This window comes from Urocampus carinirostris, chromosome 11 (assembly GCF_059441175.1).
Source record: "Urocampus carinirostris isolate Australia breed hairy pipefish chromosome 11, RoL_Ucar_1.0, whole genome shotgun sequence".
Classification (NCBI taxonomy): domain Eukaryota; kingdom Metazoa; phylum Chordata; class Actinopteri; order Syngnathiformes; family Syngnathidae; genus Urocampus; species Urocampus carinirostris.
In genome coordinates, this window is record NC_142359.1 from 17,127,275 (window position 1) to 17,155,150 (window position 27,876).

At 42.9% G+C, this 27,876-nt stretch overlaps 1 protein-coding gene across 1 annotated transcript; it reads right to left on the reverse strand.

Moving 5' to 3' along the window:
- gpr37b (G protein-coupled receptor 37b) lies at nt 1-27,876 on the reverse strand. Its single transcript, XM_088348545.1, has 2 exons — nt 26,236-27,876; nt 1-1,831 (listed from the first exon to the last, which is right to left on the reverse strand). Exons 1-2 carry the CDS (start codon nt 27,223-27,225, stop codon nt 1,013-1,015), a joined length of 1,809 nt encoding a protein of 602 aa, XP_088204671.1. The 5' UTR covers nt 27,226-27,876; the 3' UTR covers nt 1-1,012.

Genomic DNA, 27,876 nt, shown 5'->3' on the forward strand with positions numbered 1-27,876 from the left:
CTTTTCAAAGCAGAGGTAAGATCTTAAACCCCAGTCCGACCCGACACAAATTTCTGGCTTAAAATGTCTATCATTATATTCGGGTCCAGCCTGGGATTCTCTCTCCCTGCCTTTTTGTAAATTAGCCACCATTGTTCTTCTTTATCTCTCTGCCTCTCTCCCTGTAAGTGCCACGCTAGATTCTCAAAGATGAACTGTGCTGTGGTTTATGGTCCAATTTTCAACCCGTCAAAATGATAGACGTTATTTTGAAGTTCTTTCCTACCCATTGAGACCTACTACCAATTCCCATTGTGCATGCACACACCGCTGATAGCGATTTCCCCGGAAATGTGCAAGTTTTCGTCTCACCTATCATGCGTGCATTTGAAAGCGAATATACATTTGAAAGCAGCGAGTACTTATAATTTTCATTTTTTATTTAGTCTCATTTGACTCTTTCACTGCTTCCAAGTTGCTTTTACGCCTTGTGTGTTTTTCTGTGGTAGCTTTTTACACGGTGTTTGTTGACAACGGAAATCACACAGTGTATGTATGAATGCCAACCCTCGTTTAATATCATCAGTAAAAGTACAGTTTGCAATAAGTATGAGTTTCAGTGTTGTGGGTTCTACTTGTTTATAAAGTAAATAAAATTGGCGTCAAATCAGCCTACGGTAGGACATCTTGACCCTTGAAAAAAAATCAGTCAATGGTGGAAAATTCTTGGTTAATGTAACCTCTGCAGACACAGAAATATAAACGATGTAAACGCTTACACAATCTTGTTGAACTCAGATTTTGTGAAAAAAGACAGGCTTTAATTCATTATCATAAATCGAATCTCTTCCTCTTGAGTCCTCTCAAATAAAACATGAAATTTCAGGTTTGCTTCAGGCTCGTGTCCTGCAAATCAAGTTAATAGGTCGAGCTCAGGCTGGTCAGGCATTATCACCCACAGGCCTGGATCGGGTCTCGTTTTTTCAGGCCCGATCTTACCTCTGCTTCAAAGGACGAGGCATTAGCCGACGCCTTAACAGTGAGATCCTGCCGGCGTGTAGTTGCTCAGCTCTCGTCGAATGGTGCTGAATGGCGACAGCTCCAGCTCTGTGGTGCATTCGTGTTCGTTTTCGTCACTAGCTGTGGTGGAGGAAGGGGTGCTGCTACAACAGCAGCAGCAACAGCAGCAGTCCAAGAAGGCCCTACCCAGCGGACGACACAGCAGCAGCAAAAGCACAGGCATAACTGCTGCTCGGAAAAAGAGCAGCAACTGGGAGAGGAGGTGGAGCACAGACATGGTGTTTTCCGGGACGCCGGCGGCCATGTACACCGACACGATGTTGCAGATGTTCTCGGGCACCACGCAGGCCCCGTAAACAATAGCCATTGCCACTACTGTGCAGTTCATCTGGCTTTCCAGACGGATCTGCTTCTTGTTGCTTCGCACACTGGACTGCTCGGCGGATCGGATCTTGCGTGCCGTTACCAGCGAGCACCCGATGGTAAAGAGGGTCGGCAGGCAGAAGTAACAACCGAAACACCACCACAGCCTGGCGCCCTCATATGTCAAGCCGAGGACGTAGAGCATATCTGGGAGAGCTGTAGAGATCCGAATGATACAGCGCTCTACCGGTGGTTCGTCCGGGATTTCGGGCTCTTCTACCACCAGTTGCCGGATGAGCAGCTCGGGCAGAGCCAGTAGCAGCGCACCGATCCAGATGACGGCAAGCTTGGCGGTGGTGGAGGTACAGTTTTCGATCATCTCGTAGTACATCTGCACATTGGTGGCTGCACGGAAGCGGTCGATGCACAACGCACACAAGGTGAAGGTTGTCACACCCAGCGAAGCCACCTGAGGGCATCACAAAGGAACGATTGAGGATTAACACCATGGTAGGGTTAGCATCACTACAAGCACATTTACAGTATCTCATGTTAGCACATTCATCAAGACTGACATTTCCTCATCACAGTGTTTCTGTAACTTTTTAAGTCAAGGCGTGCTTTTTTCATTGACAATTTCGAGTTTTTAAAAAATCAGAGCACATGCCATAAATCGCAGTGCTTTGTTTTAAATGAATAGTTGTTTTCCCTGGTCTGCAACATTTTTGGGTGGCATTTCCCAATTTGGCAGGGTCATCGTCACACAAAAATGGAAAAACTATAAGGTAAGACTGGACTCATATGGAGAAAGGGGGTACACGACAGCGCATGTTGGATGACTGTCTAATCGATCATCAGTTTTTAATTAATTCATGTCGATTACTTTGGTTTCTTATCTCTTTACTGATGTGTATTGTGCGCTTAAGTTAACTTACAGTATGAACCTGTAGAGGCGATGAATCAGCCGATGAACTCGTCCAACTCATCCACTTATGTTTCAGGTAAAGTGATTTATTTTACTCTGAATTGTGTTCCCCCTTTGTAAATTGGCACGCTCATGTTTCCTTGAGGCACCCAATGAGCATGTAATGCTGCAGTTTGCCTGCAGAGTTCATGGAAATCCTGTAAATATGATTGACTCTTGAATGAGCAAGTGAGTTGTCTATCCCTGTATGCCCTGTGACTGGCTGGCAACCAGTTACGGGTGTCCCCTTCCCACTGCCTGAAGATAGTTGGGATGGGCTCCAACACCCCCGCCACCCAACTGAAGATCAGCGGTGCAGATAATGGATGGATTGTTGTCAATTCAGTTGTACTAGACTGCACATGTTCCCTTAATCAGACGACAAACTCGTCCAACGCTGCACGTTTTGTCACATTTGTGTTCCAGTTAAGAAAAAGACAAGACAAGACATCTGCATTCCACTTGATATTTGTCATCCATCCATCAAAACCAACAGCTTTGCGGTGCTCCAGTTACCACAGATAGAGGCACATCCCGTCACATATATACACACACATACTCGGATCCCAAATGAAAACATCATTAGAGGGTGATAAAGAACCTTAGTAAAGACATGTGACTCTCAACAGAAGGTTGAAAACTGCTGTTAATGATAACAAGAAGGACTGTCCTGCATACATAAGGATCTGTTTGACATCCCCTGCAGCAGCAGCTGGAGTCTGTATACGTTATACTGTGCACGTCTGTTACCCAACATCCTCTTCGGTCAGTCTCTGTTTTTTCTCCCATTGACTTTGACTTCCTAACCCTTAATATCCTTTCCTCTCACATAACCCACAATTGATGCTGCCCCTCTCCTAAAGCACCATCGTCAGATCAAATTTAATTATGACAACCAGAAACACAGATGTCCATCCTGAACCACGGCTTTGCTTCTTAAAACACAAACTTCCTCAAAAGAGAATTATGCACATGATTGCTTAATGACTTTTAGGTCCATTATAAATCATGCCACATAAAACAGAAAAACACATTATTGTAGCTGCTGCACTCGAATCATTGGATCATTGCTTGTTGCTCTTCAACAGGGGTCGCCACCGACCCGTTTTGAATTTTAAATGCATACAAAAACCACATCTATTGGTTTATTGCATCAAAGAAAATTATTATTGTATTTTAAAATGCTCTAAATAAAATTGGTACATGTGTATTTCTGACATATTGTGTTCTTCGCAGAGGATAAGGAACATGTGCATGCTGTTAGCGTGTTTTTATTTTTGTTATTCAGCAACTCGTCAATGCTATATCAGCCCCACTGATTCAAAATACGAGTTTAATTTGTTTCCAACAAATTCTTCACAGAGGATAAAGAATTCATGCATCCAAGTGTTAGCATGCTTTTATTTTAAATACCGTAAATTCCGGACTATAAGCCGCTACTTTTTTCCCAAATGTTCAGCCCTGCGGCTTATCGGGTGAAGCGGCCAATTTATGTAATTTTTCTAACGGTCGCTTATGACGAGGAAGACTTCAACTCCTTAAATTATGCAAAAACTGTCTATGTGACAAAGGTTCTTTCAGATGGCGAAGAGACGCCTATTATAGCGTCAGTTGTAGAGAGGAAGATGAAGACGGTATACCGTGAGGGGGTTTTCGGGTTTTTTAAGGGTTATTGATCTATCTTCGTTATTCATTATCCATTATCCGTTATCGGTCAGTTCATTATATGCTACAAAGCCTAGGAGCCGGGACACCCACTCCCAGCCAAAAGGCTAAGCTAAGGTCCTAGCCCTAAAGCCTTGTTGCGATCATTGCGAATGCACCGTTCCCGGAGGCACTGCAAATTTAACTTTTACGTTATGCTTCTTTAACAGATACATTTGATATGCTGTGTGCGTGTTGATAGTAGCGTGTTGGTACTTTTCAAAGGCACGGTTTGGGATGAAAGTTATACTATCGTTATTAAAGCTTTGAAAACTCTCTCGGTGTACCGTCTTTCTTTGTAAATATGTATAACTATGTATAAGATGTATGTGCAACTGTATATTTTTGTAATGTATTTATTTGAATTTATTTGAAACACTTATGCTGATTTTCACGAGCGAATAAGAAAGAAGGGGCGGAGCAAACGCAGGCTGATGGGAACTGGGGACGGGTAAAGGTGAGTGTTTGTTAACGCAGGAGACAATAGTGGATATATATTTTTCCCACCCTTACCTTTGGAAATATACACTTTTTTTTCCTTGGATTACTTTCAACGGGTACCCCGACTCTGCAGGTCTGCATCAAATGATAAGTAGCTTGCTCTGTTCGCTCCACGTACCGGCCCGGTATTGCAGTACCACCGAGAAAGATGCAATAGCACTGATATTTTCTTGGCCCTTCGGCTAGGACTTTTATTCAGTTCCTTGACTGGGAGCAAGTGTCTCTGCCTTTTGGCTTTGAAATGTATCATGATTTGACTAATAATAGATAGTGGACGATTGATAAAGAAATAAAGAATATATATCAATAAACTTATACAAAATCCCCCGTCGACAGAATAGTTCATTCAAAAAACATCCATTGTTTAATGTGGGCACATGCGGCTAATATACTGGTGCGGCTTGTGTATGTACTAAGTCGGTTTTTCTCCCGAAATGCGGTGGGTGCGGCTTATAATCAGGTGCGCCTTATAGTCCGGAATTTACGGTATTTACCCAATTGTAGGAGCTGCTGACGGCTAAGGATGTCATTGGAACGGAATGAATCGAAATTAAAGAGTATACTTACTGGTTGAAAAAGGCAACAGAGACTGAACCAAAACAGGAAAAAATAAACAATATTTTCATGGATAAAAAAGCCTAACAAAGTAACCAAGAAAGTAGGAAAAATGGCGATGTACGATTGTTTTTAACATATTTTCCAGCTGATTTATGTTACGGGTCACCGATCCGCTAACATGGGGCGTGTTACCAAAAGCTAACACAAGAAGAGGGTTAAGACAACATTCAACAAAAACGTCAAAGTCGCTCTCCAGAGGGACTGCTTTTATGCGAGTATATACAGTAATTTATTTCTAGATACTTTCGGAGACACATGCTACTTTTTGGGGTCAGTAGTTTGGGGCGGTAACTGAATTATTTTTAAGCTGAAGTAACTCGTAACTAATTACTGTTTTTCAGTAATGCTCACTGGTGGTTATCAGGGGTGGAGTGCGAGGCTGCCACAAACAAGCTTTGGTTCCCTGGGATGTCTGGCCTGGTAATGTGATGAAGTTGAGTTAGGCAATGAGATTTCATGCAGTTGATATAACAGAAGAATGGAAAATGGGAGGAAAGGGGAACGGCCCATAGACAGAAAGTCAACCAAAATGTCAGTCGGAGAAATGAGCTGTATTGAGTGATTAGCTGAGAAATGAGCTGAATGAAGTGATTAACTTCACTTTTACTTTGCCAGCTCAGGAGCAGCAGTCAACTCTCTCTATCTACATCTTGGCTCACATGGACATTCATATTTAAAGGGTCATTTTGTTTCGTGTATAATTTAGAAGTGAAAATGACTATTATTAGGCAGTTATTAATCAGTCTACCGCAACGGTCTAGCACCCCAAAATGAAGGCAATGGTTGTTGCTAGGAATTCTAGAATTTACAGAAGGCTTTCTGGTCTCCCGATGTTTAGCATCAAAAGCTTGCAGCTGGTTCAAAATGCAGCAGCGATACTTTTGATTAAGAAAAGAAGGTATGACCATATCACTCCTATATAAAATAACCTGCACTGGCTCCCATTCTGCTTAAGATGTGGCTTCAAGGTTCTCTTACTAACACAAATGTTTGCATGGACTTGCCCCCTCTTATCTGTTTGATTTGATTTCCCCCTACATAGAGCCTCCACTTGGAAAATACCAGTCCACTTGTGACTCCAAGAGCCAAAAAGAGGTCTGCAGGCCGGTTTGCGATACAGTACAAGAGCTATTTACATTATAGAAGACAATTCCCACTTCTTTGACCTGATGCCCTTTGGTAGGTGCTACAGATCTCCCTGGACTAGGGCAAACAGGCTCAGAGACACCTTCCCCAGGGCCAACACCACCCTAAATACACGCACACAAATGTGAAAACATATGTTTTGACCTATTTGGGGTTTTTCTTTTTTTTTTTTTTGGTGTTGTTGCTAGATGAAACTGGGAAATTATATACTATTTCTAAAACTAAAAATATATACCTTGTGACTTATTTTGGGTTTTTTAATTGTTGCTGCTAAATGTTCCTGCACTTATTTTCACTGCAATCTGGTTGCGATGCACTATCCTTTTTCATTGCGATGTTATTATACCTCAGGCCAGATTTCTAAGGACTAGGTTGTAATTATTTTTTTGACCATCCTCATAGTCTTTTATCTTTTTTCTCTTCAAAGTCTTTTCATATGTTTTACCCTGGAGTGCCATGTCTAATGTCGTTGCATACAATGTTTCATAACGTTCATATCAAACATAATAAGACAAATCAATTCAATTCAATTCAATTCAAACTTTTAACTAAATTAAACAGTTAAATTATTTTACTAAGCAACTTTAAAAAGTAAATTAACACAGAATCCATGAAAAAAAATCCAAATTATTAACTCTTCAATGCTATTAGTAAACACAACCATTTACTATAACTATCTACAATTCAACCTTTGACCAATTCTTACAAAGAGAATTACAATTAGAACCCTTAAAAACACGCAATAATATACACACATATATATATGTATATATATATATATATATATATCTCATCTCATCTCATCTCATCAGCTGCACCGCTTATCCTCAATAGGGTCGCGGGGGTGCTGGAGCCTATCCCAGCAATCATCGGGCAGTGGGCAGGGGACACCCTGAACTGGTTGCCAGCCAATCGCAGGGCACACGGGGACAGACAACTCACTCGCTCAGTCACACCTGGGGACAATTTGGACCGGCCAATTCACCTGAAATGTATGTCTTTGGAACGTGGGAGGAAACCGGAGTGCCCGGAGGAAACCCACGCAAGCACGGGGAGAACATACAAACTCCGCACAGTAAGGCCGGGAGCTGGATTTGAACCCACGCAGGAGGTTCCCACAACCTCAGAACTGTGCTGCACACGCGCTAACCACTGCGCCGCCGTGCTGCCTTATATATATATATATATATATATATATATATATATATATATATATATATATATATATATATATATATATATATATATATATATATATATATATATATATATATATATATATATATATATATATATATATTAGAATTAGTACATATGTAAAAACATTCAAATTAGTCTATGTTTGGCTCATTTTCCTACTTTGACTTTTCTTTTTGACATTTCTTTTTTTACCTATGTTCTTTCTGTCCTCCATATTGTGCCCCGACGGATCACCACCTTATCGTGGTGGGGCACTTTGTGCGTCTCAATGACCCCTAGAGCTATGTCGGCGGGAGTCTCGTACTCCTGGCAGGGTTACCCAAGCCGAACAGGTCGAAGGGTAGAGTCCAGACTAAGAGTGATCCCAAAAGCTGGTGGCGGCACGCTTTGAGGCGGTTTCCCACAGACCTGGATTCCGGCAGCCGCCTGCAGTTGTGGGAAGATGCCGGTCGTCTAGGGTCTCCCTTGCCACTGGATCCATCTTCTCTACAATCAAGATAGTGGCGTTGGGGAAAGCGCACCCCTTACGCCACTTTAAAAACCATCATTGCGCAGGTATCTTCTTTTACCTGAGTCCCCGACCACAAAAGTCTGGCGGCGATGGAGTAACCAGTGACGGGAGCAGGTTTGAATGAGCTGGAAGCTCTTAGCTGGACCTCTGCACGTCAGCGGCACAGGGCAAGGGTCGTTAGCAGCTGGGATTGAGTGGCAGCTGTTTCCGGCAGACCCCTGTGCGTCTGAGCAGCACTATTTAGTGGCCGCACTGCTCACCCCAATTGGGGAAAGGCCTAGAAAAGGTGGCCTAAAAATTGCCCACTCAGCACAGTACCCGGACAGGAAACCGCGCCTGTCGGGACATTCCACTATGGGGTCGAAAAACAATAGCATTTAGAATTGCAGCATGGAACATAAGGACACTCCTGGATACCAGTTTGGACAGACCACAGCGCAGAACAGCACTCATTGCCAACGAGCTGAAGCGATATAATGTGGATGTGGCAGCGCTCAGCGAGACCAGACTCCTTGAGGAAGGCTCACTCAATGAAGAGGGGGAGGGTTATACATTCTTTTGGAAGGGATACCCCATGGGCGGACACCATCTTCACGGAGTTGGTTTTGCAATTAAGAACACTCTACTGCTGAAGCTCACAGAGTCACCAGTGGGTGTCAGTGAAAGACTAATGACTCTTCGCATCCCACTTGCAAAATGCAGACATGTCACATTAGTTAGTGCCTATGCACCAACACTGCCATCGAATGATGAAGAGAAGGATCGCTTCTACCAGGCACTCGATGACATACTCAGTCACATCCCGAGGAATGACAAAATCATGCTGCTTGGTGATTTCAGTGCAAGAGTCGGAAAGAACTTGCAAAACTGGGATGGTGTGATTGGTGCCCATGGCATTGGAAAAGTTAATTCCAATGGCATGAGACTTCTTAGTGCGCGGAACATAACCTTACCATCACAAACACCATCTTCCAACAAAAGAATAAATATAAGGCATCCTGGATGCATCCCAGGTCCAAACACTGGCATCTGATTGACTACGCGATCGTGAGGAGGGCTGACCTGAAGGACGTGCTCATTACAAGAGCTATGCGTGGGGCAGACTGTTGGACCGACCACCGCATGATTCTGACAAAGGTCAGAATGCATGTCCGGCCCCTAGCACGTCATGGTGGTTCAAAGAGGAAGACACTCAACTGTGCCAAACTCTCCAGTAGCGACACCCTTGACAACTTCCGTTGCTCTCTAGCTGAGAGGCTGGCAAACATTGAGCAGCTGGTCATGTCAGAGGCTGGGATGGATGAGAAGTGGACCTATATATCTACCACCCTCTTTGACACTGCAGCCCAAACCGTTGGTTTTAAAACTAAAAAACACCAGGACTGGTTTGACCAGAATGCCGGAGAGATCTCAACCCTCCTGGACAGAATGCACAAGGCACACAGAGCCACCCTGAACAACCCACAATCTCAATTCCATAAAAAGCTATGGCAAGCCCTTCGTTCCGAGGCCCAGAGAACTCTCAGAAAACTGCAAAATGAGTGGTGGATCTCAAAAGCCAATGAAATCCAGTCTCACGCTGATAGAAGCGATATGCACAGTTTCTATGATGCAGTAAAAACCATCTATGGCCCCAGACACTGCTCACTGGCACCTGTTAGATCTGCTGATGGAACATCTCTAATCAAGGATCAGGCTATGATAGTGGAGCGGTGGGCTGAGCATTTCAACACCCTGCTCAACCAGCCCACCCCAGTGGACCCAACTGTCCTTTCAGAGCTCCCTGAACATCCTACATTGCCAGACCTCGACCTCCCGCCAACTTTCAATGAAATCCTGCATGCAGTCAAAACCCTGAAAAACAATAAATCCCCTGGACCTGACAACATCCCAGCTGAACTTCTCAAGGTAGGAGGCTACCTCTGTACACGGACACTGTTTCAATATATTTCAGAGGTGTGGAGACGAGAGTGTGTCCCGCAACTGTGGAAAGATGCGAACATTGTGACCATCTTTAAGAATAAAGGAGATAAATCCATCTGCTCCAACAGTAGGGGTATCTCTTTGTTGGCCACTGCTGGAAAGGTCCTTGCCAAGGTCATGCTCCGCAGACTCATCTCCAAAATATCGGAACGCGTCATCCCAGAGTCACAGTGTGGTTTTCGAAAGGACAGGGGAACAGTCGACATGATCTTTGTGACACGTCAGCTCCAAGAGAAATGCCGGGAGCAGCACAAGGACTTGTTCATCGCCTTTGTCGATCTTTCAAAGGCATTTGACACAGTGAACAGGGACCTACTGTGGCAAGTCCTGAAGAGATTTGGGTGTCCACCCAAGTTTCTCACCATTCTTGCACAGTTCCATTCAGGGATGACGGCCAGAGTGGTAGTTGGAAGACACAGCTCAGAGCCCTTTGGCGTCGAAACTGGAGTGAGGCAAGGCTGTGTGCTGGCTCCAGTTCTCTTCAACATCTTCCTCGTCTGTGTTACAACACTGCTACGTAGAAGGATGGAGGAGCAGGCTGGAGTTACCATCAACTTCAGGGCTGATGGTAACCTGTTTAACATCAGGAGGCTACAGGCAACTACCAAACTGACTTCAGAGACCATCATTGAGCTACAGTATGCTGATGACTGTGCCCTGGTTGCCCATACACCGGAGGCTCTGCAAAACATTCTCTCGGCAGCTGTAACTGCATACACCAGAATGGGACTGACGATCAACACCCAGAAGACAGAGGTACTCTGTCAGTCCAGTGCTGACCTCTTACCAAACCCAATAACCCTCACAGCAGCAGGGCAACACCTGCTCATGGTGCCCACCTTTAAATATCTGGGGAGCATAGTGTCTAACACCTGCTCATTGGATGATGAGATCCAGAGCCGCCTCAAGCAAGCATCAGCATCTTTCGGTCGACTAAGGATAAGGGTCTTTCAAAACAACAACCTTAGACTCCACACCAAAATGCTGGTCTACAGAGCTGTATGTATCACGACATTACTGTATGGATGTGAGGCATGGACTATCTACAGCCGCCATCTGAAGAGCCTCGAGACCTTCCATGTAAGATGTCTTCAGAAGATCCTTGGCATCACATGGAGGGACAGAGTGCCGCACACAGAGGTGTTGGAGAGGGCAGGCAGCTGCAGCGTGGAATCCATTATGGCCCAACGCCAACTTAGGTGGCTGGGGCATGTTGTTCGAATGCCCAGCCACAGACTGCCACGCCGTATCCTCTATGGTCAGTTACATCTAGGCCAACGCAGTGCTGGTGGGCAGAAGAAGCGGTTCAAAGACCAAATGAAGAACATCCTGAAGAGATGTCGGATAAACCCCTCCTCACTGGAGGAACTTGCTTCCTGCCGAGACCTCTGGCGCTCCCACTGCTCACATGGAGTGGATTACATGGAGGAACAGCGCATGCAACACCGTGCAGCAAAGCGTGCAAAGAGACATGCTCGCCAGGCCACCCCTGCTCCCCCCAGCACCCCCTTCACATGCTCTGTCTGTAACCGCATCTGTGGATCCAGGATCGGACTCTTCAAACATCAGCAGACTCACAATTAAAAGAAGATGGTCATCATCGTATCGATGGACAACCCCAAGCAAGCAAGCAAGCAAGACACAGAGACGACACCAGGAATCTTGAGCAATCACGCAGGTTTTGAATAGAAACAAAGCAAGAGAGAGGAAAAAGAGTATCTCCAAGGGAGCCGGCCCCTGATTGGTGGGAAGCTGCCTCCCATCAAACACTTCGAAGAGCCAGCTCATACAGCCTTAACGTTCGTAAAGGAAACATCACCAAAAAGGTTAGTAATTGTATTGGTGACTACTGGGGGGCGTAAATCTTTCCCGAAAACACAATAGGGTATTCGATACAGTATATGGGTTACACAAGGATACAGAGGACAATGGGAAAGAGGAATTATTCAGTTTGGTTCGTCTCAGCAGGTTTATGATACAATTTAATAGCAATCCAATAGCATTTACAAAGACAAAACATAGTCTTTTATATAATTTCATGCATACAATAATCCCTTGCTGTACGGCCATTAACTTATTGTGGTTTTGCTACATCACAGATTTTTATTGTAAACAAAGCAGCAAAAGACAGAAGAAGATGCTTTCTATCCCCAACAAAGTTAAAAACTTCACCTGCTAAACTTGTTTTAGAGTCTTTGGCCCTTCCTAGTAGCTCATTGGTGCTTTAAAATAAATGATAATGGAAAAATATCTGGTTTCTGTAGGACAGAACCGGAAGGTTAATGCAGTTTTCTATAATGTCCACATTATGTCGGAAATTAATTATGTAAAGTAAAGTGGATGGAGTCCTTAACCCAGTTGTGCAACGAGATTATCTTTTACATGAGAATTTGATGGTACAGAATTTATTTGTGGAATTTATATTAAAAATGTTTTTATAAAATACAGTACTTTTATTTTTAAATACTTGAGCCTGTAATTTTTTTTTCTTGAGTGATGAATAAATTGAAAAACGTTTTCTACTTCACAGATTTTGACTACAGTGGGACATTGTATTATTAAAATCTAGCTGACGACTTTTCTTGGGAAATATATACAATTGTTTAAACCTTTCCACACATCCATCACTACTGGAGAAAACCTCTGAAGATTTTATTACATGCCCAATAATGTATAAAATGAATTGTCTTGACAGTCTGAGCAGTGTGTAACAAAATGAAATAGAACAATTACCTAAGTAGAACCTCTCATGAGATCAAATATCAAAAGGCCCATTTAGTGATGCCACTCTCTGGTTTTTATAGCTTTTTGCAGGCACTTTCTTCTGGACAATAAATTCTCTCATTAAATGATCTCATGGTCTAGGCGCATTTTTCCTTATTTATAAAAGAAAAAGAAATCACAGTTTCAAAGCTAGGCTGAGACTTAAAAGGTATTCACAAAGACCATTATTTTTTGCAGTTAAGCACAGGACGTGGAATGTTGCTCTCCACAATTATGCAGATATGTTGCAACATTTTCCGCGCACCAGGGGACAAACATTGATTGTATTCAACTGTTTTGATAAAATGGAACTTTGCTTATTTTGTCTCTGGGGTCCTGTTGACTGTTTTGTCAGAGTTGTGTGCTTCAATCTCCAAAAGCTGTGTTGAATAAATTTACTAGCGTGCGTTACTTCTTTGCCCTTGCCTCCTTTAGGTAAGCAATTTTGGCTTTTGGTTTGTGTTTTTTGCAGCATGTGTCGCTGTTAGTATATTATTATCCGACCAGCTCTCTGTTAGCATCGGGGCTGCTGAAGGCCTCCTGTTTCACTTGCTCCTGGTTAGCGCCTGTTCGCTGCGCACACTGTTTTTTGGCCGACCAGACAGCCGTGTTTATTGGTTTATTAATTGCCAGGTTCCCATTTGTCGCAGTACCACTTGTCATTGTCGGTTCTCGGTTAGACTGGCTGCTCACTGCGTGTTTTTTGTATGATCAGCCTTTCGGCCGCCTTTCAAAGTTCGGTCCTGGTTAGCCCTTGTTAGCTCTGTGTGTGTTATTTTTGCTGTTTTTTGGCTGCTCGTGCTTGTACCATTACTGTATCCACCCGCTACACAACACCTAGGCATTCGACCCAAAAACTACCAATACTTAGCTTAAAACAATTTTTGACTATCGTATTTTCAGGCCCATAAAGCACACATAAGTCTCGGAATTGCCCTGACTCTCATCCGGAACGCTGGACAGAGACCAGCTCTGTGGCCTTAGGGTTGGGCACCCGCTCCCGGGAATGGGAGCTCACAGATTTGAGCCTTGGCCAAGTCAAGACTTGCAACATTTTTGGGTGAAATCCGATATTTTTGTGATATTGTTCACATTTCCTACTAAATGCGAAATATATGCATCTCCAGTGACTTTTGTGCATCCCTTGTTTGACTGCCATCATATCCCGCTTGCACTAAAGAGGATGCACGACGTCACACACAATGAATTGTTAGCGGAATTGGTCATGGATGTTAACCCCGTACTGTAACTAGCAATTTGAACGTTATTGTGCTACCGGAGGCTAAGCAAAGTTGTCTCCCCCAATAAGAATTAAACTAAAACCCTCACTTTTCCTCCATTAAATGCGTTCCGTTTATTCGTCCGCCATAGTGTGTTTATTTTGACGCTACGCAGAATAACATGGAAACCGAAAAGCTGCTGTGAGAGAATTGAAGATTAATGAATCAAAGGTTCTCAACTTGGAGGAAGCTGAAAAATGAACTCCGACAAGTCTTAATCCGTGTGTTTAACTTTGTAATAAATAGTTAAATACACAACAACTAAACTTAGTTTTGCCATCACTGTATTTTTAAATATGCACACTTGTATGCTTGTGTGAATCAACCACCCCCCTGCATGAAAATCTCCCCCCTTGTGGTGCAGGGTTTCTAAAACATCTTCATATCCAATTTTTGGTGGGATGTAATAGAACAGTTAACGCACAGAGCATTTTCAGCTTGTATGCGCAAGGGGAAACATTTCATGCAAGCCGAGGCCACCTGCGCCTTATCGGGCGGGTGTGCCTCCAGTAGTGTTAAATTCTGAAAAAGAACCAACTACGGAGACTGTGCCCCTTCACACGGTGCACCTTATGGGTGTAACAAGACGGTCATTAACACGTAAACCAATATAGTGACTGGCTTGCTTGGATGCCGGTATTCTTCACATGACATCACAGCTCAGGAAGTCAAAAGCAAAACAGGTTGTCTTCAAAATGCATAATCTCAAATTAACTGTAATTCATTCATTCATTCATTATCTGCACCGCTTGTCCTCAGTAGGGTTGCTGGGGTGCTGGAGCCCATCCCAGCTATCTTCAGGCAGTGGGCGGGGGACACCCTGAACTGGTTGCCAGCCAGTCGCAGGGCACACAGGGACAGACAATTTGCTCGCTCATTCAAACCTAGAGACAATTCGGACTGGCCAATTAACCTGACATGCATGTTTTTGGAATGTGGGAGGAAACCCACGCAAGCACGGGGAGAACATACAAACTCCACACAGGTGGTTCGATCTCATGACCTCAGAACTGTGCCGCACACGCGCTAACCACTGTGCCGACGTGCTGCCTTAACTGTAATTTATAGCTTAAATATATATAGATTTAGTGCAAAATACAAGTACTATATCCTCACATTTAGCATGTTTTAGAATTTGGGAATGCCTTTAAGTTGGTCATTGGAAACCGTTTTGAGGTTTTGCAGCCAACGTGCTCATTCCGACTAGTTTTCCACGCTGATCTGTGGTGCCTCATTTATCAGATAGCCCCTGCAGCTGTTCAATCAAGCCTCTCAAATCACTTCATGAATATTTAACAGTTGAACTCGCAATGACCACTTTGCCTATCAGTAGTCAGTTTCTGCAACCAATTGCGCTTGTTTCCTTATTTAAAAACTCGATAAAGTGTGAGGCAAATCGACAGGACATAATTAGATGAAAAACCTAAAAAACGTTCGATTAAACCGTCATTGGTGGATTGAGAGCACAACATCATAGTGTAGCTGTGCCGCATAACACGAGGCGGGTTACACCAAAAGCCTTCACACGGGGCTAATGTTGTGCGGGTGTGCATGTGCAAGGGTGTGTGTTCCCATGAGGCTTTTGTCTGATCACAGATAGCTGATGCAGGAAGAATAGCTGCGGGCGAAGATGGGTGGAGGAAAGGCTATTGCGCCCATCTGCCGGATGAGCATGACACGCTAACTCTACATGTGTGTCAGGGTTCTCACACCTTTTTCATGGCCAAATGTAAGCACTTTTTAAGGAACTTCAAAGCCAATTTCTCCAGTTCCAAGTAGAGATCCCGTGTGAATCATGTATTTTGCGGGTCCACAAATATATCTGTGATTTGTATAAAAATAGATATGATATAAAATTTAAAAAAAAACCTTGTTTCATTTCGATATTGTATTCATAGTTTACGTTCTAAATAAAAAAAATTTACCATGGCCACAAGTACATGACTTAGTTTGAGTGCGTTATTCTTCAATAAATATGGTAATTTATCTCATCTCATCTCATTAGCTGCACCGCTTATCCTCAGTAGGGTCGCGGGGGTGCTGGAGCCCATCCCAGCAATCATCGGGCAGTGGGCAGGGGACACCCTGAACTGGTTGCCAGCCAATCGCAGGGCACACGGGGACAGACAACTCACTCGCTCAGTCACACCTAGGGACAATTTGGACCGGCCAATTCACCTGAAATGCATGTTTTTGGAATGTGGGAGGAAACCGGAGTGCCTGGAGGAAACCCACAGGGGGAACATGCAAACTCTACATGGAGGCTGCGGTAGCTGGACTTGAACCCTAAACCTCCGCACCTTAGGGCTGCGCCCTAACAACTCAGCCACCTTAAGTATATATAATATAAATATTAATATTAATATTAAGATTTTTGGAATAAATCCACAATATTGGTAGTTATGGAAACAATTAAGTGGGATAATCAGGGGAATACTACAGAACCCATTTAGAATAAATATATATTTTTTTCCCTTTGGGTGACGAACAGTGACTTGATTATCATCGGTCCCCTGTTCTTGAGGTTCACTGGAAATTGTCACAATGCTGCACTCAGGTTTGTTTTCCTCACCATCTTGCTTGCCCTTATCTTATTTGGTCACTCCCTCCCTAGCTTCTGTCTCCACCTCACACCTGGTGTCACTTGTCTTGATCTTGACATCCAATGTTGAGTTCCCCTTGTCACGATTTTAACAGTGTCTCCTTGGCTGTGTGCTAGTCTATTGGCTCCTTTGTCATGTACCAGGCTTTGTTGTAACATACCTTGCCCTTATAGTGTATCAGCCCGTTCATGCGTTCTGGATCACGAGCACCACCCTCCTGAATTCTTGAACTGTTACCTTTATTGCCTGCTGGATCACTGACCACTCCCATGCCCGTTGGACCACGACTGCTACCTCTTCTGTTCTAGATACAGTTACCTCGATACCTACTCACTGTGTCCCAAAATCTGACAAAAAATACCTGCACTAAACTGGGTTTTGCTTCTGCACTACTCTGTGGGGCCCTGACAGAATTTGAGACATGCAAACCCCACTCACACCTGACAATTGATGCTTAGTTGGCAACTGTTTATGATGTTTCCCTCCTTTTCAATCCTGTCCACAATACCATTTACAAAAATCAAAAAAGGGGTCTGGTCACATATGGACATACAATTGGGGCAGGGATTTCGTCTCATTGCTCACATTACATGCGTGGCCGACTACATGGTACAATTTGTATAAATGCTTGTTAGTCTTACCAGGGTGTTTTACAGTTCGGCATAAAGAAGAGGCAGTATTATGCCCATCCCTGACCTTGAGGCACTTGGTAGGGGTATTTCTGCAGTTATTCATCTTGACCTTGTCTGAACCGTAGCTGAGAAAGTGTAGGTAATGTTTTCTCTCCTCCATGCTGCATTATCACTGCGGGATAGTGTGATCTCAGGGTTGCATCTGGCCTTATAGATGTTGTCGATCTACCTTATAAAAAATCAGTTTGCCGTATATTTATAACAGGCTTGATTGCAAAGAAAAAGCCTGTGAATGGCCAAGTGCCAAAAGACTCACCGCGCTTTTTACACGTCTTAAGGGATTTGTGAAATCTGCGTTTCAAGATAATGAGCGACAATTAGCATTTAGCCAGATGGAAAGAAATGTGTTTATCTGGGGCAACCCTCAACCTCTATACCCACTCATCCATGGGGAATAATCTCCCACTGCAGCTTGTAAAAATAATGCGCGACATCACGCTTTTAAGGCAATAAAATATGGGATGTTTACTTCAATTATAATCTTGTAAACCATTGTGTTTCTGTGCTGTTCACTGCTTAAGTGCCTTAGTCGCAAAACGTGCTCGTATGATTACAAATCAGATTTTATTCTCATATGTTCCGTTGGGATATTTAGTTAATGGTGTGGCAGAACAGTCCTTGTCCCAGACGACTATCAAAATGCTTCCTGTCCTGGTTTTTATTTCAGAGGGTTACGTCACCTCCAAAATAGCAGAATACTAACATCCTCCTGCTCACTGAAAATTTTTAAAGAACATGATTGGGGATTACTGTATCAGCTAGAGTTGGATATGCCTCTTTCCACCAGAGGGCGCACACCGAGTTTGGAACCGGGCACAGGTTTATCCAATCACCACACACTTGTCCTTAATTATCATAAACCCTTTATAATGACATCTTAGACAACACACATCATTGGGTCATACAATTTCTTCCGTCATTGCTACAGATACTTTGGTTATTGATTGGATATTTTGCTAGTTGTTTGCTCCCACATGATTTTGTTTGTTACTTTGTTTATTTCATTTCCACAGCCAGTCAGGATTGTTTTTGTTTGATTCTGGTTTAGACATTTTGTAAGTAGATTAGTGACCAATTGTTAATTTGTTACTTTGCTCCTTGCATTTCCAAATTCCATTTTCGTTCTTTGTTTCTGGTTTGAACTTTGTCAGATTTGATATTTGGGGACATTTGTTTTGTACCCTTTTGTCTGTTTGTTACTTTGTTCCTGGATGTATTAAATACCGTCCTTATAATAAACACCTTGTTTCGGTTCCTGCTTCCCGCCATATGGATCCAGCTAACCTAACATTATCTCTCACTTTCACGATATTGTGCTATATTATATGTGTTTCCCTCACCCTTATACTATTGAAATACTCTCATATGTTTGACTCAAATGCTCAGACTGTCTTCATTACATTTCAGCAGTTTTCCCCTTGAGTCTTAAATATATATTTTACTACTACGGTATATTGAGATTTTATGTTCATTGGAGATCAATGGTTTCAATGAAAGTACTTCTGTTGTGAAATCCAACTGAAATATGAATACAATCAACAATTGAATACATTTTCATGGTTTATGTTATGACTTAGATATCACCAATATAAAAAGTGTATAAATATATATATATATATATATATATATATATATATATATATATATATATATATATATGTGTGTGTGTGTGTATGTGTATGTGTGTATTACACGTTTTAATAATTATTTTTTAAACTAGTCATTACCAATACTTATACAACTAGCAATATTAAGCCTAAGTAAAATATTCCTTCCTCTGCCTGAAAATTACTGATATTTTTCAGAATAAAATATTGAAATATTGAAATCACAACCTAAAATTGTACTTCAATTTACATGCCCAGCCCAACCATGCCCCACTTTGCATCAACAACAAGGCTGTGGAGGTTGTCAGCAGTATCAAGTTCCTAGGGGTGCACATTACAAACAAACTCACCTGGTCCGTGAACACTGCATCACTGGTTAAGAGGGCACAGCAGCGCCTGTACTTCCTGCGGAGGATGAGGAGAGCCCACCTGCCCCCACCCTCCCTCATCACATTCTACAGGGGCACCATAGAGAGTATCCTGACCAGCTGTATCTCTGTGTGGTGTGGAGGCTGCAGCGCTACCGACTGGGGTAGTGTGAGGAGGGTAACGAGGACAGCAGAGAAAATAATCGGGACTACACTTCCCTCCATTCAGGACATTGGCCAGAAGCGCTGCCTATCCCATGCCAAGAACATTACCGGGGACCCCTCTCACCCCCATCATGGACTGTTCACTCTGCTAGCCTCTGGGAAGAGGTACTGCAGTGTGCGGTGCAGGACCACCAGGCTCCGCAATAGTCTAGTCCCCCTGGCCATTAGACTGTTAAATGGTCAATCTAACATATAGTTAACTTAAATCTAAACGGCTGCTAATCTGACTTTTTGCACTACTGGCAGTTTTTTATAGCTTGCCACTCCTTGCACATTGCTCTCTGCACTATTGTAATTACAGCGTTATTGTTACAGTGTTAATGTTACTGTGTACCTGACTTGTTAACCTGACTGCCCATTTTGCACATCTGGTTAGCTACTCTTCTTGCACTATCGGCACTATGGTAAAATACTATACGTAGCCAAAATACAATACAACTTTATTTATATCTGTACATTCAAGGAAACTGTGGGGGTCAGATGCATCGACATTTCGTTCTGTATACACGTGTACTAGAATGACAATAAAGTAGATCTGAATCTGAATCTGAATCTGAATCTGAATGAAATGAAAGTCAAACTATCCTTTTTCTAATTTGTAAATAGTAGTCAGCTTACACCAGTATCAACAACCACTGTCCCAACTTTGCAAGTCTAAATTTTATGGCCTAAAGCTAGGTTCAATTACAATACTCCTAGGGTGTTTTATATGGCTTTTATTTCATTTTTCCTTTTTTTAAATTTATTTTGATTTGTTTTGAAAGTAAAGTATTCCTAGTGTTATTACAAACAAGTTTGAACTTTCTATTGTGCATGAGAGCAGTAATATTTTGCAGATATAGATGTATGATTTGTACTTTACATTTGAGAGGATCTGACTTATGTGTATGAGACATAATCCCAAATGTTGATGGCCTTGATTGCCCCTCACACCAATTTCCTGCTCTGCATGACAACGCTACTTATCTGAAATAATGGCGGGTGGCTGCATCCCAAATCTCTGCTACGCTTGTCACACTGCTGCATTGAGAACCAAATTAAACCATGTTCACAATAGGCGTCATTATCTGCAGCATTGTGTGGTGTCAATGTTTTGCATTCGCGCTGTTTTGTGGTCATATGGACCAGCTGCGCTGGCATTCCCTAAAATTAATTTGGGAATACTGCAGTGAACTGTAGTGTTGGTACTAGAGGTAAGATGGGCCTAAAAAAATTCAGCCCAACCCGACTCGAATCTGGGGTATATAAACCCGAACCCGCCCAAACAGAACGCAACGGATTAACTTGATTTGATAAACGAGCCCGGAATAAACCCTAAACTTTAATTTGCCGCCTGAGTAAACATGAATCTTTACTCCGGCCGTGCGTACCTCAGCACAAAACTGTGTGTTTCGGCTGAACTTATAGTTGGGACCAACATGTTACAAAAGAACGCATTGAACATCTGTGTATCAATTCCGACCCTGAAAGACCTGTTATTCTGCCCATTAGAAGTCCACCTGCACTCCATGTTTCATCCTGAATCAGATGCACCTTTTTGAGGTCGTTAACTGCATAAAGACACCTGTCCACACTATACAATCAGAAAGACTTTAACTTGTAACATGGTGAAGACCAAAGAGCTGTCCAAAGACACCGGAGACAGAATTGTACACCTCCACAAGGCTGAAAAGGGCTACGGAGCATTTGTCAAGCAGCTTGGTGAAAAAGGTCCACTGTTGGAGCAATCATTAGAAAATTGAAGAAGCCAAACATGACGGTCAATCTCAATTGGAGTGGAGCCCCATGCAAGATATCACCTCGTGGGGTCTGAATGATTCTAAGAAAGGTGCGGAACCTGCCCGGAACTACACGACAGGAGTTGGTCAATGACCTAAAAAGAGCTGGGACTACAGTTTCCAAAGTTACTGTAGGTAATACACTAAGACGTCATGGTTTGAAATCATGCATGGCACCAAATGTTCCCCTGCTTAAACCAGCACATGTCAAGGCCCGTTTTAAGTTTACATATGACCATTTGGATGGTACAGAGGAGTCATGGTAGAAGGTTTTGTTGTCAGATGAGACCAAAATAGAACTTTTGGGTCATAATTCCACTAAGCGTGTATGGAGGAAGAAGAATGAATAGTACAATCCGAAGAACAACGTCCCTATGGGGGTGGTAGCATCATGCTTTGGGAGTGTTTTTCTGCACATGGAACAGGACGAGTGCACTGCATTAAAGAGACTATGAATGGGGCAGTGTATTGCGAGATTTTGGGGAACAACCTCCTTCCCTCAGAGCATTGAAGATGGGTCGTGGCTGGGTCTTGCAACAAGACAACGACCCGAAGCACACAGCCAGGAAAACCAAGGAGTGGCTCCGTAAGAATTATATCAAGGTTCTTGAATGGTGCAGCCAGTAACCAGACCTGAACTCAATCGAAAATCTTTGGAGGAAGCTCAAATCCGTGCTTCTCAGCGACAGCCCAAAAACCTGACTGATCTAGAGAAGATCTGTGTAGAGGAGTGGGCCAAGATCCCTCTTGCAATGTGTGCAAACCTGGTGAAAGACTACAGGAAACTTTTGACCTCTGTAATAGCAAATAAAGGCCGTAACAAATATTAACATTCATTTTTTTAGCCGTATCACACAAATAAATTGTTAAAAATCATGCATTGTGATTTCTGGATTTTTCTTTTTAGTTTATCTCTCCCAGATTGGACATGCATCTACGATAAAAGTTTCAGACCCTTCCATGATTTCTAAGTGTGAGGAATAGCAAAATAGCAGGGTACTTATTTTCTTCACTGTGTGTGTGTATATATATTACATGTATTTAAATCGTAAAAATTTCATGATAAACCATTTTTGTTATTTTTACCCTGAAGAGACTCAATGTCCCCAAGACATAGTAATGTAAAATAATATCCTCCTGCTTTTCCTTGGTTAAATCTTTAACCAACGATTACAGTTATCCTCATTTCACAAGGAAAGCTTTAAATCCAGCCTTTGTAGCCTAAAGCAGTTTATGACAATGGCCCCCTCCAAAAACGAAATCCGTTACGTTGACAACACCCGCTCCAAATACAAAAGATACAAAAGAAGGGAAGCGTCCCCTGTCAGGTGACGGAATTGCGAGGTGGAAGGGGAAAGAAGCACCAAGGCATAAACAAGCTGTTACTCAAAGGGTGGTGGTATACGTGCAGGTGAATGACAGACAGAAACTCCCAAATTGCACCAAAGGTCTTGTGCATATTGTGCTTTAGTTGGGTGTGTGCTCCCAAGATACAAAAGTCTCAAGAAAGAGAGCGAAAAGGACTCGTTGAAATACAGTCTGTATTCATCTCGATGGCCAGGTGAGGCTTCTCCTGGGACGTGTAACAAACCAGGGTGCTTTTATGTTGGCAGATATTCTAAACCTGTGGCTAACAGTTTCATGACATGCTAAGGAAACTCAAACCCACATCAAAGTCCAAGGCCAGATGCAACCCTGAGATCACACTATCCCGCAGTGATAATGCAGCATGGAGGAGAGAAAACATTACCTACACTGCACTTGAGGGCGGGAGTGCAAATAATAGCATACCATAGCACCGAATAGATACGAATGTTAGCGTTAAAATAAACGAAATACACTACCACTAATGAAAAACATTGTTTTTGTTTTTTTTGCAGACAGCTTTGTCCCCGTTCTTTGTTTGTGTGTCAAGTCATTCAAGTCAAGTCATTTTTATTTGTATAGCCCTAAATCACGAAGAGTCTCAAAGGGCTTCACAGATTATTACACTATATTACACAGACTATTTTTCAGCCGACGAGAAGAGTAGGTTATTCATATGCTATGGAGTAGAAGTGAGTTTTAAGCTTAGATTTAAACATTTCCACTGAGGTTGCAGATCGGATCTCAGGGGGAAGAGCATTCCACAACACCGGTGCCCGGATGGAGAACGCTCTCGAACCAGCAGAACACTTCTTTGCTCAACTATAAAGACTATGACAGAAATACTACAAAAATATAACAAAACTAATACAAAACTGAAGGTCAAATTACGCGCTCTAAAACAGTGACCTTATATATAATTTTGCTTTAATACTGAAAAGAAAAAGAAATAATCCAGGAATACTATAATTCAAATCTACTACTACAGAAATATTATATAAATGCTGGTACAGTATACTAAAATACAAAAATAAAACTACAAAAATACTAAATGAAAAATACTACAAAACTAGTCATACGGAAATACTACTGAAGAAATACTACAATAGGAATGTTACTACAGATATCATATATATTATTAAAATGCAACTACAGTGATTTAAAAGTACAAAACTAAATATCAAATTAAATGCTCAATCCTTTGCAGAACTAAAAAATGTGAACTTTTTGCCACAAACTCCCGCTTAAAATACAATTTTGAGTTTTATAAACTATAATTGTAGAGACATTTTCATTTTCAAATTATTGCTTTTTCGGCACTTTCAGGCTGCAGGAAGAGTTAGGGTTGGAGTTGGGGTTGTGGTTATGATTATGGTAATGGTTAGGGATAGAGTTATGGGCTAAGTTATGGTTAGGCTTAGTGTCAGTGTAAGGTTAGGGGTAGGGTTAGGGGTAAGGGTTAGAGATGGAGTTAGGGTTATAATAGGGTTAGGTTTAATATTAGGGTTGGTGTCGGGTTAAGGATGGGATTAGGTTAAAGGTTAGGGTTAGAATGATGTCAGGGTTAGGGTTAGGGTAATCATGTCATCCCCTTTTTGACATAGATTATTATTGCTTTTTAAGCAAATTTTGAATGTGGGAAGCCCTAATTCAGTCACACAGTTTTAAAGGTGGGGGCGTGTTGTCGAGTTGTCCTTAAAAAGGTTAGAGGAAAATATTTACTTTATTAAGTATGTGTTAACAAAGCCCAACTGAGTTCAAAGAGTCCTTATGCTTTGTCATCCACTGTACCTATCTGCTTTTATCTTATTTTTTGATCAGAGCTGTTAAATAAAAACCAGGAAGAGGGTTAAAGGTGGATTGAGAGTGATTTTATTCTCATCCTTGCGTTTTTTTGGGGAGTCTAGTGTGAAAGTACCGTAAAGCCTGTTTCAAATATAGTCCTAGTGCCAACAAAAACTCCCCAAAATAGGAAAAACCTAAGTTAATCCGAGCGCTTCTAAGAAATGTATGTACCTGCACGGGCTACTAAAGGAGCTTGAAAGAGGCTGATTAAAGCAAGTTAGCTAGCAGAACATTTCCAAATTCCTAAGTTATAGTATATGATTTTTTGGAAAAAATCTGCCATTTTCTTTGTTTATTGATCATTTGGATAGTAAAATCAACAATTACAATAAAAATACTGGATTATCACTGGAAAGTATTTATGTTTGTTCACACCCATAAGTGTTATTTAAAATAATAATAATTTTAAGTGTTACAATAACACTTGTGGTCTTGTACACATAAGAGCACTTTTTTTGTGTTAATCTAATTTATCGGCCGGGGAGAAAACCAGGAAATCATCCATCCATTATCTGCACCGCTTATCCTCAGTAAGGTCGCGGGGATCCTAGAGTCTATCCCAGCCATCTTCGGGCAGTGGGCAGGGGATACCCTGAACTGGTTGCCAACCAGTCGCGGGGCAACCAGGAAATCATTTAAATGCTAATTGAATGGCTGGAGGGAACACAGAACTGTTTCTGACCTAAGTGGACACCCTTTAAGACTCCCAACACACACTACTGGCTTAATGTTATCTATGACCCCATTACCGGTCCGGGTAGTTTATACACTTATCTAGTTATTCAATTCAAGTAACTTGACATTAACATGATTTGATCTGTCTTCAGTAGCTAAGACAAACCACGTTAGATTTAAGACCAGAACATCCCTACACACTACTAAAAAAGTGAAGAAAAAATGATAGAGTAAAACCATATACTGTCAGAATACAAACCTACCATCAGGGTCTTTTTTCCCCTCTGTGATACAAGGGTCACAATCAAACTTCTCTCAATCCTATACCGTTCTGGTTTAAACAGTTAATTTATGATGATAGCCCATTAGCAGTAGCTCAGGAGGTAGAGCGCTCGTCTCGGGATCAAGGGATCCCAGTTCGAATCCCGGCTCGTCCGTGTTACATGTCGAAGAGTCCTTGGGTAAGACACTGAACCCCTAATACCCCCAATAAGCAGGTTAGCGCCTTACATGGCTGCAAGGCCGCTATTGGGAAATGTGGAGCACATTGTAAAGCGCTTTGGGAAGTCATTGACTTGAAAAGCGCTGTATAAATACAGATCATTACGAATGCCTTACGAAAAGGATGTTTTCTGTAGTTGAATTTACCGTTAAGTCATTGTAAACCAGTTATGATTATGATTATTATGTCGTTGCGGATCCTTGAGATAAACAGCACCGTCATAATTTTAATGCCAGCAAATGGTGTTTCCTGAAACAGAGGTGGGTAACCCGGTCCTGAAGGGCTGTATGTCCTGGATGTTTTTTGAAGTATCTCTTTTTCAAATTAGGGGATACAAATTATAAGGATGTTAGCAAGCTGGCGTTGTTAACGTTCCTAGTTTGGAATGACCTGAGTTGAAGACGAGAAACCACCACAAACATGCAAGATATGCAGTTCTTGTGGACCTGGTTGCCCCCATCTGCCCTGAATGGTTTTGCCACAGGGATAAGCAACTGAACCCTTCAAGGTACACATTACAAGGTACAAGTGGATGTACATTACCTCCATATACGGCACCACTCTGCAGGTGAACTCCCCCAGCAGCCAGGACTTTGTCAGCTCATGGAAAACCACCATGGGGAGGCAAAACAAGATGAGCACAAAATCCCACACAGCCAAGTTAGCTAGCAACGAATTAGAGATGCTTTTCATGTAGTAGTTCTGGCATACTATGCACAAGATGGCGATGTTGCCCGCAATGCCCACCAGAAAGATCACCCCAGAGACACAGGTGATGGCGTAAGCGCCGTAAGTCTCACTGGTCACGGGGTAGAATGGGTTTTTGATTTCGTCCCCGAAGTCCTGTGAGCCGGGCGGTGTGATCGGCGTGGCATCCCAGGGATTATCTTCCCGAAAGGTATAGAGCTCGGGCCTCCTGGTTAAGACGTCAAAGGGTGTGTCGGTGGCTGTCAGGGCCACTGGCTTGGGGATGGGTTCCCATGGAGACCCGTGAGGCTGAGCCTGAGCCCCTAGGCTTTTGTTCAGGCGGGTTCCCCCCCTCTTCAAGTCTTTTGTGCCTCTCATGTGTCGATCTCCCTCAGTGCCCCCTCCTCCCGTTGAAGGCAGCTTAGGCTCATTGTGGTGTCCACCTGCCGGAGTGCCCACACCACTTACCCCACCATTCAGTTTTATCCTCTTACTATGGCGATGTTTCGAGTCCCGGCGTGCGGCCGCATCCTCCATGAATGTCACTGTCCTGTTGACATCGTGTTTACTGTGTCCAAAGTGTCTCGCGTCTCCCGACACCCCTCGTTGCCACAGATGCGTGGAATTAAATGTCCCTCGGATGATTGCATGTCGTTGCGACAGGGACTCACCTGTGGCATGATCTCTTGCTTTGTTTTGGTGAACATCAATGGGTGACCCTTCTGAAGTCCTGGCAGGGTGCTGGCCCATGTCCTCTTTCACGTGCCCATTGGTTCTCACAGTCAAACAAACATGAGCATTGATGAGGAATAAGACAAATAACACCCAGGACGAAAAGATCTGCATCGTGCGGGGGGGTTGTGGACTCGGAAATCTAGAAAGTGCACCTTCATGTATTCTGCTGTTCTTCAGTCAACAGCCATGTTGGAGACAGCGCAGAAGAATTGCTGTCTCAGTCAAAACAAATCCAAACAAATGGCGGCATGGATGCAGCACAAACTTGTTTGTTATATCCCAACGTGTGGCTGTGCCGTATCTGCATTCATCATCATCGCGCAGTAGGGACTTGGGAGCATCTATTCATCGGAGCAAGTGGAGAGGAGGCAATGTTTTGCATATCCATAGAAAAACAGCATCCAAGATCCAACACCCAGTGTCTGCTGTATTAGCCTGTGTGAGTCGAATGGGATGGAGGCTTCAATGCAGCGTGGGTGCCGTCTGATGCTCACTGATGCACGCGAGTGGAGAGAGACCAAGAGGGAGCAAGGGGAGGGGTTCTCTTCTCTTCACGCCTCCCTCTTTCTCTATGTATTGCAGCATGCACTGCAAAGAAAATGGACTCCCCTGTCGGCTAACCCCGATCTGTCATTCTTCATCCATCAATGGAACATCCACAAGCCCCCTGGCAGACCACGGTTGCAGACCCCCACCTCTCTTCTGCCACGACCTCTGGGGGACATGGCAGCCACGCCCCGCTGTAAAAAAAGGGCAGTTTTT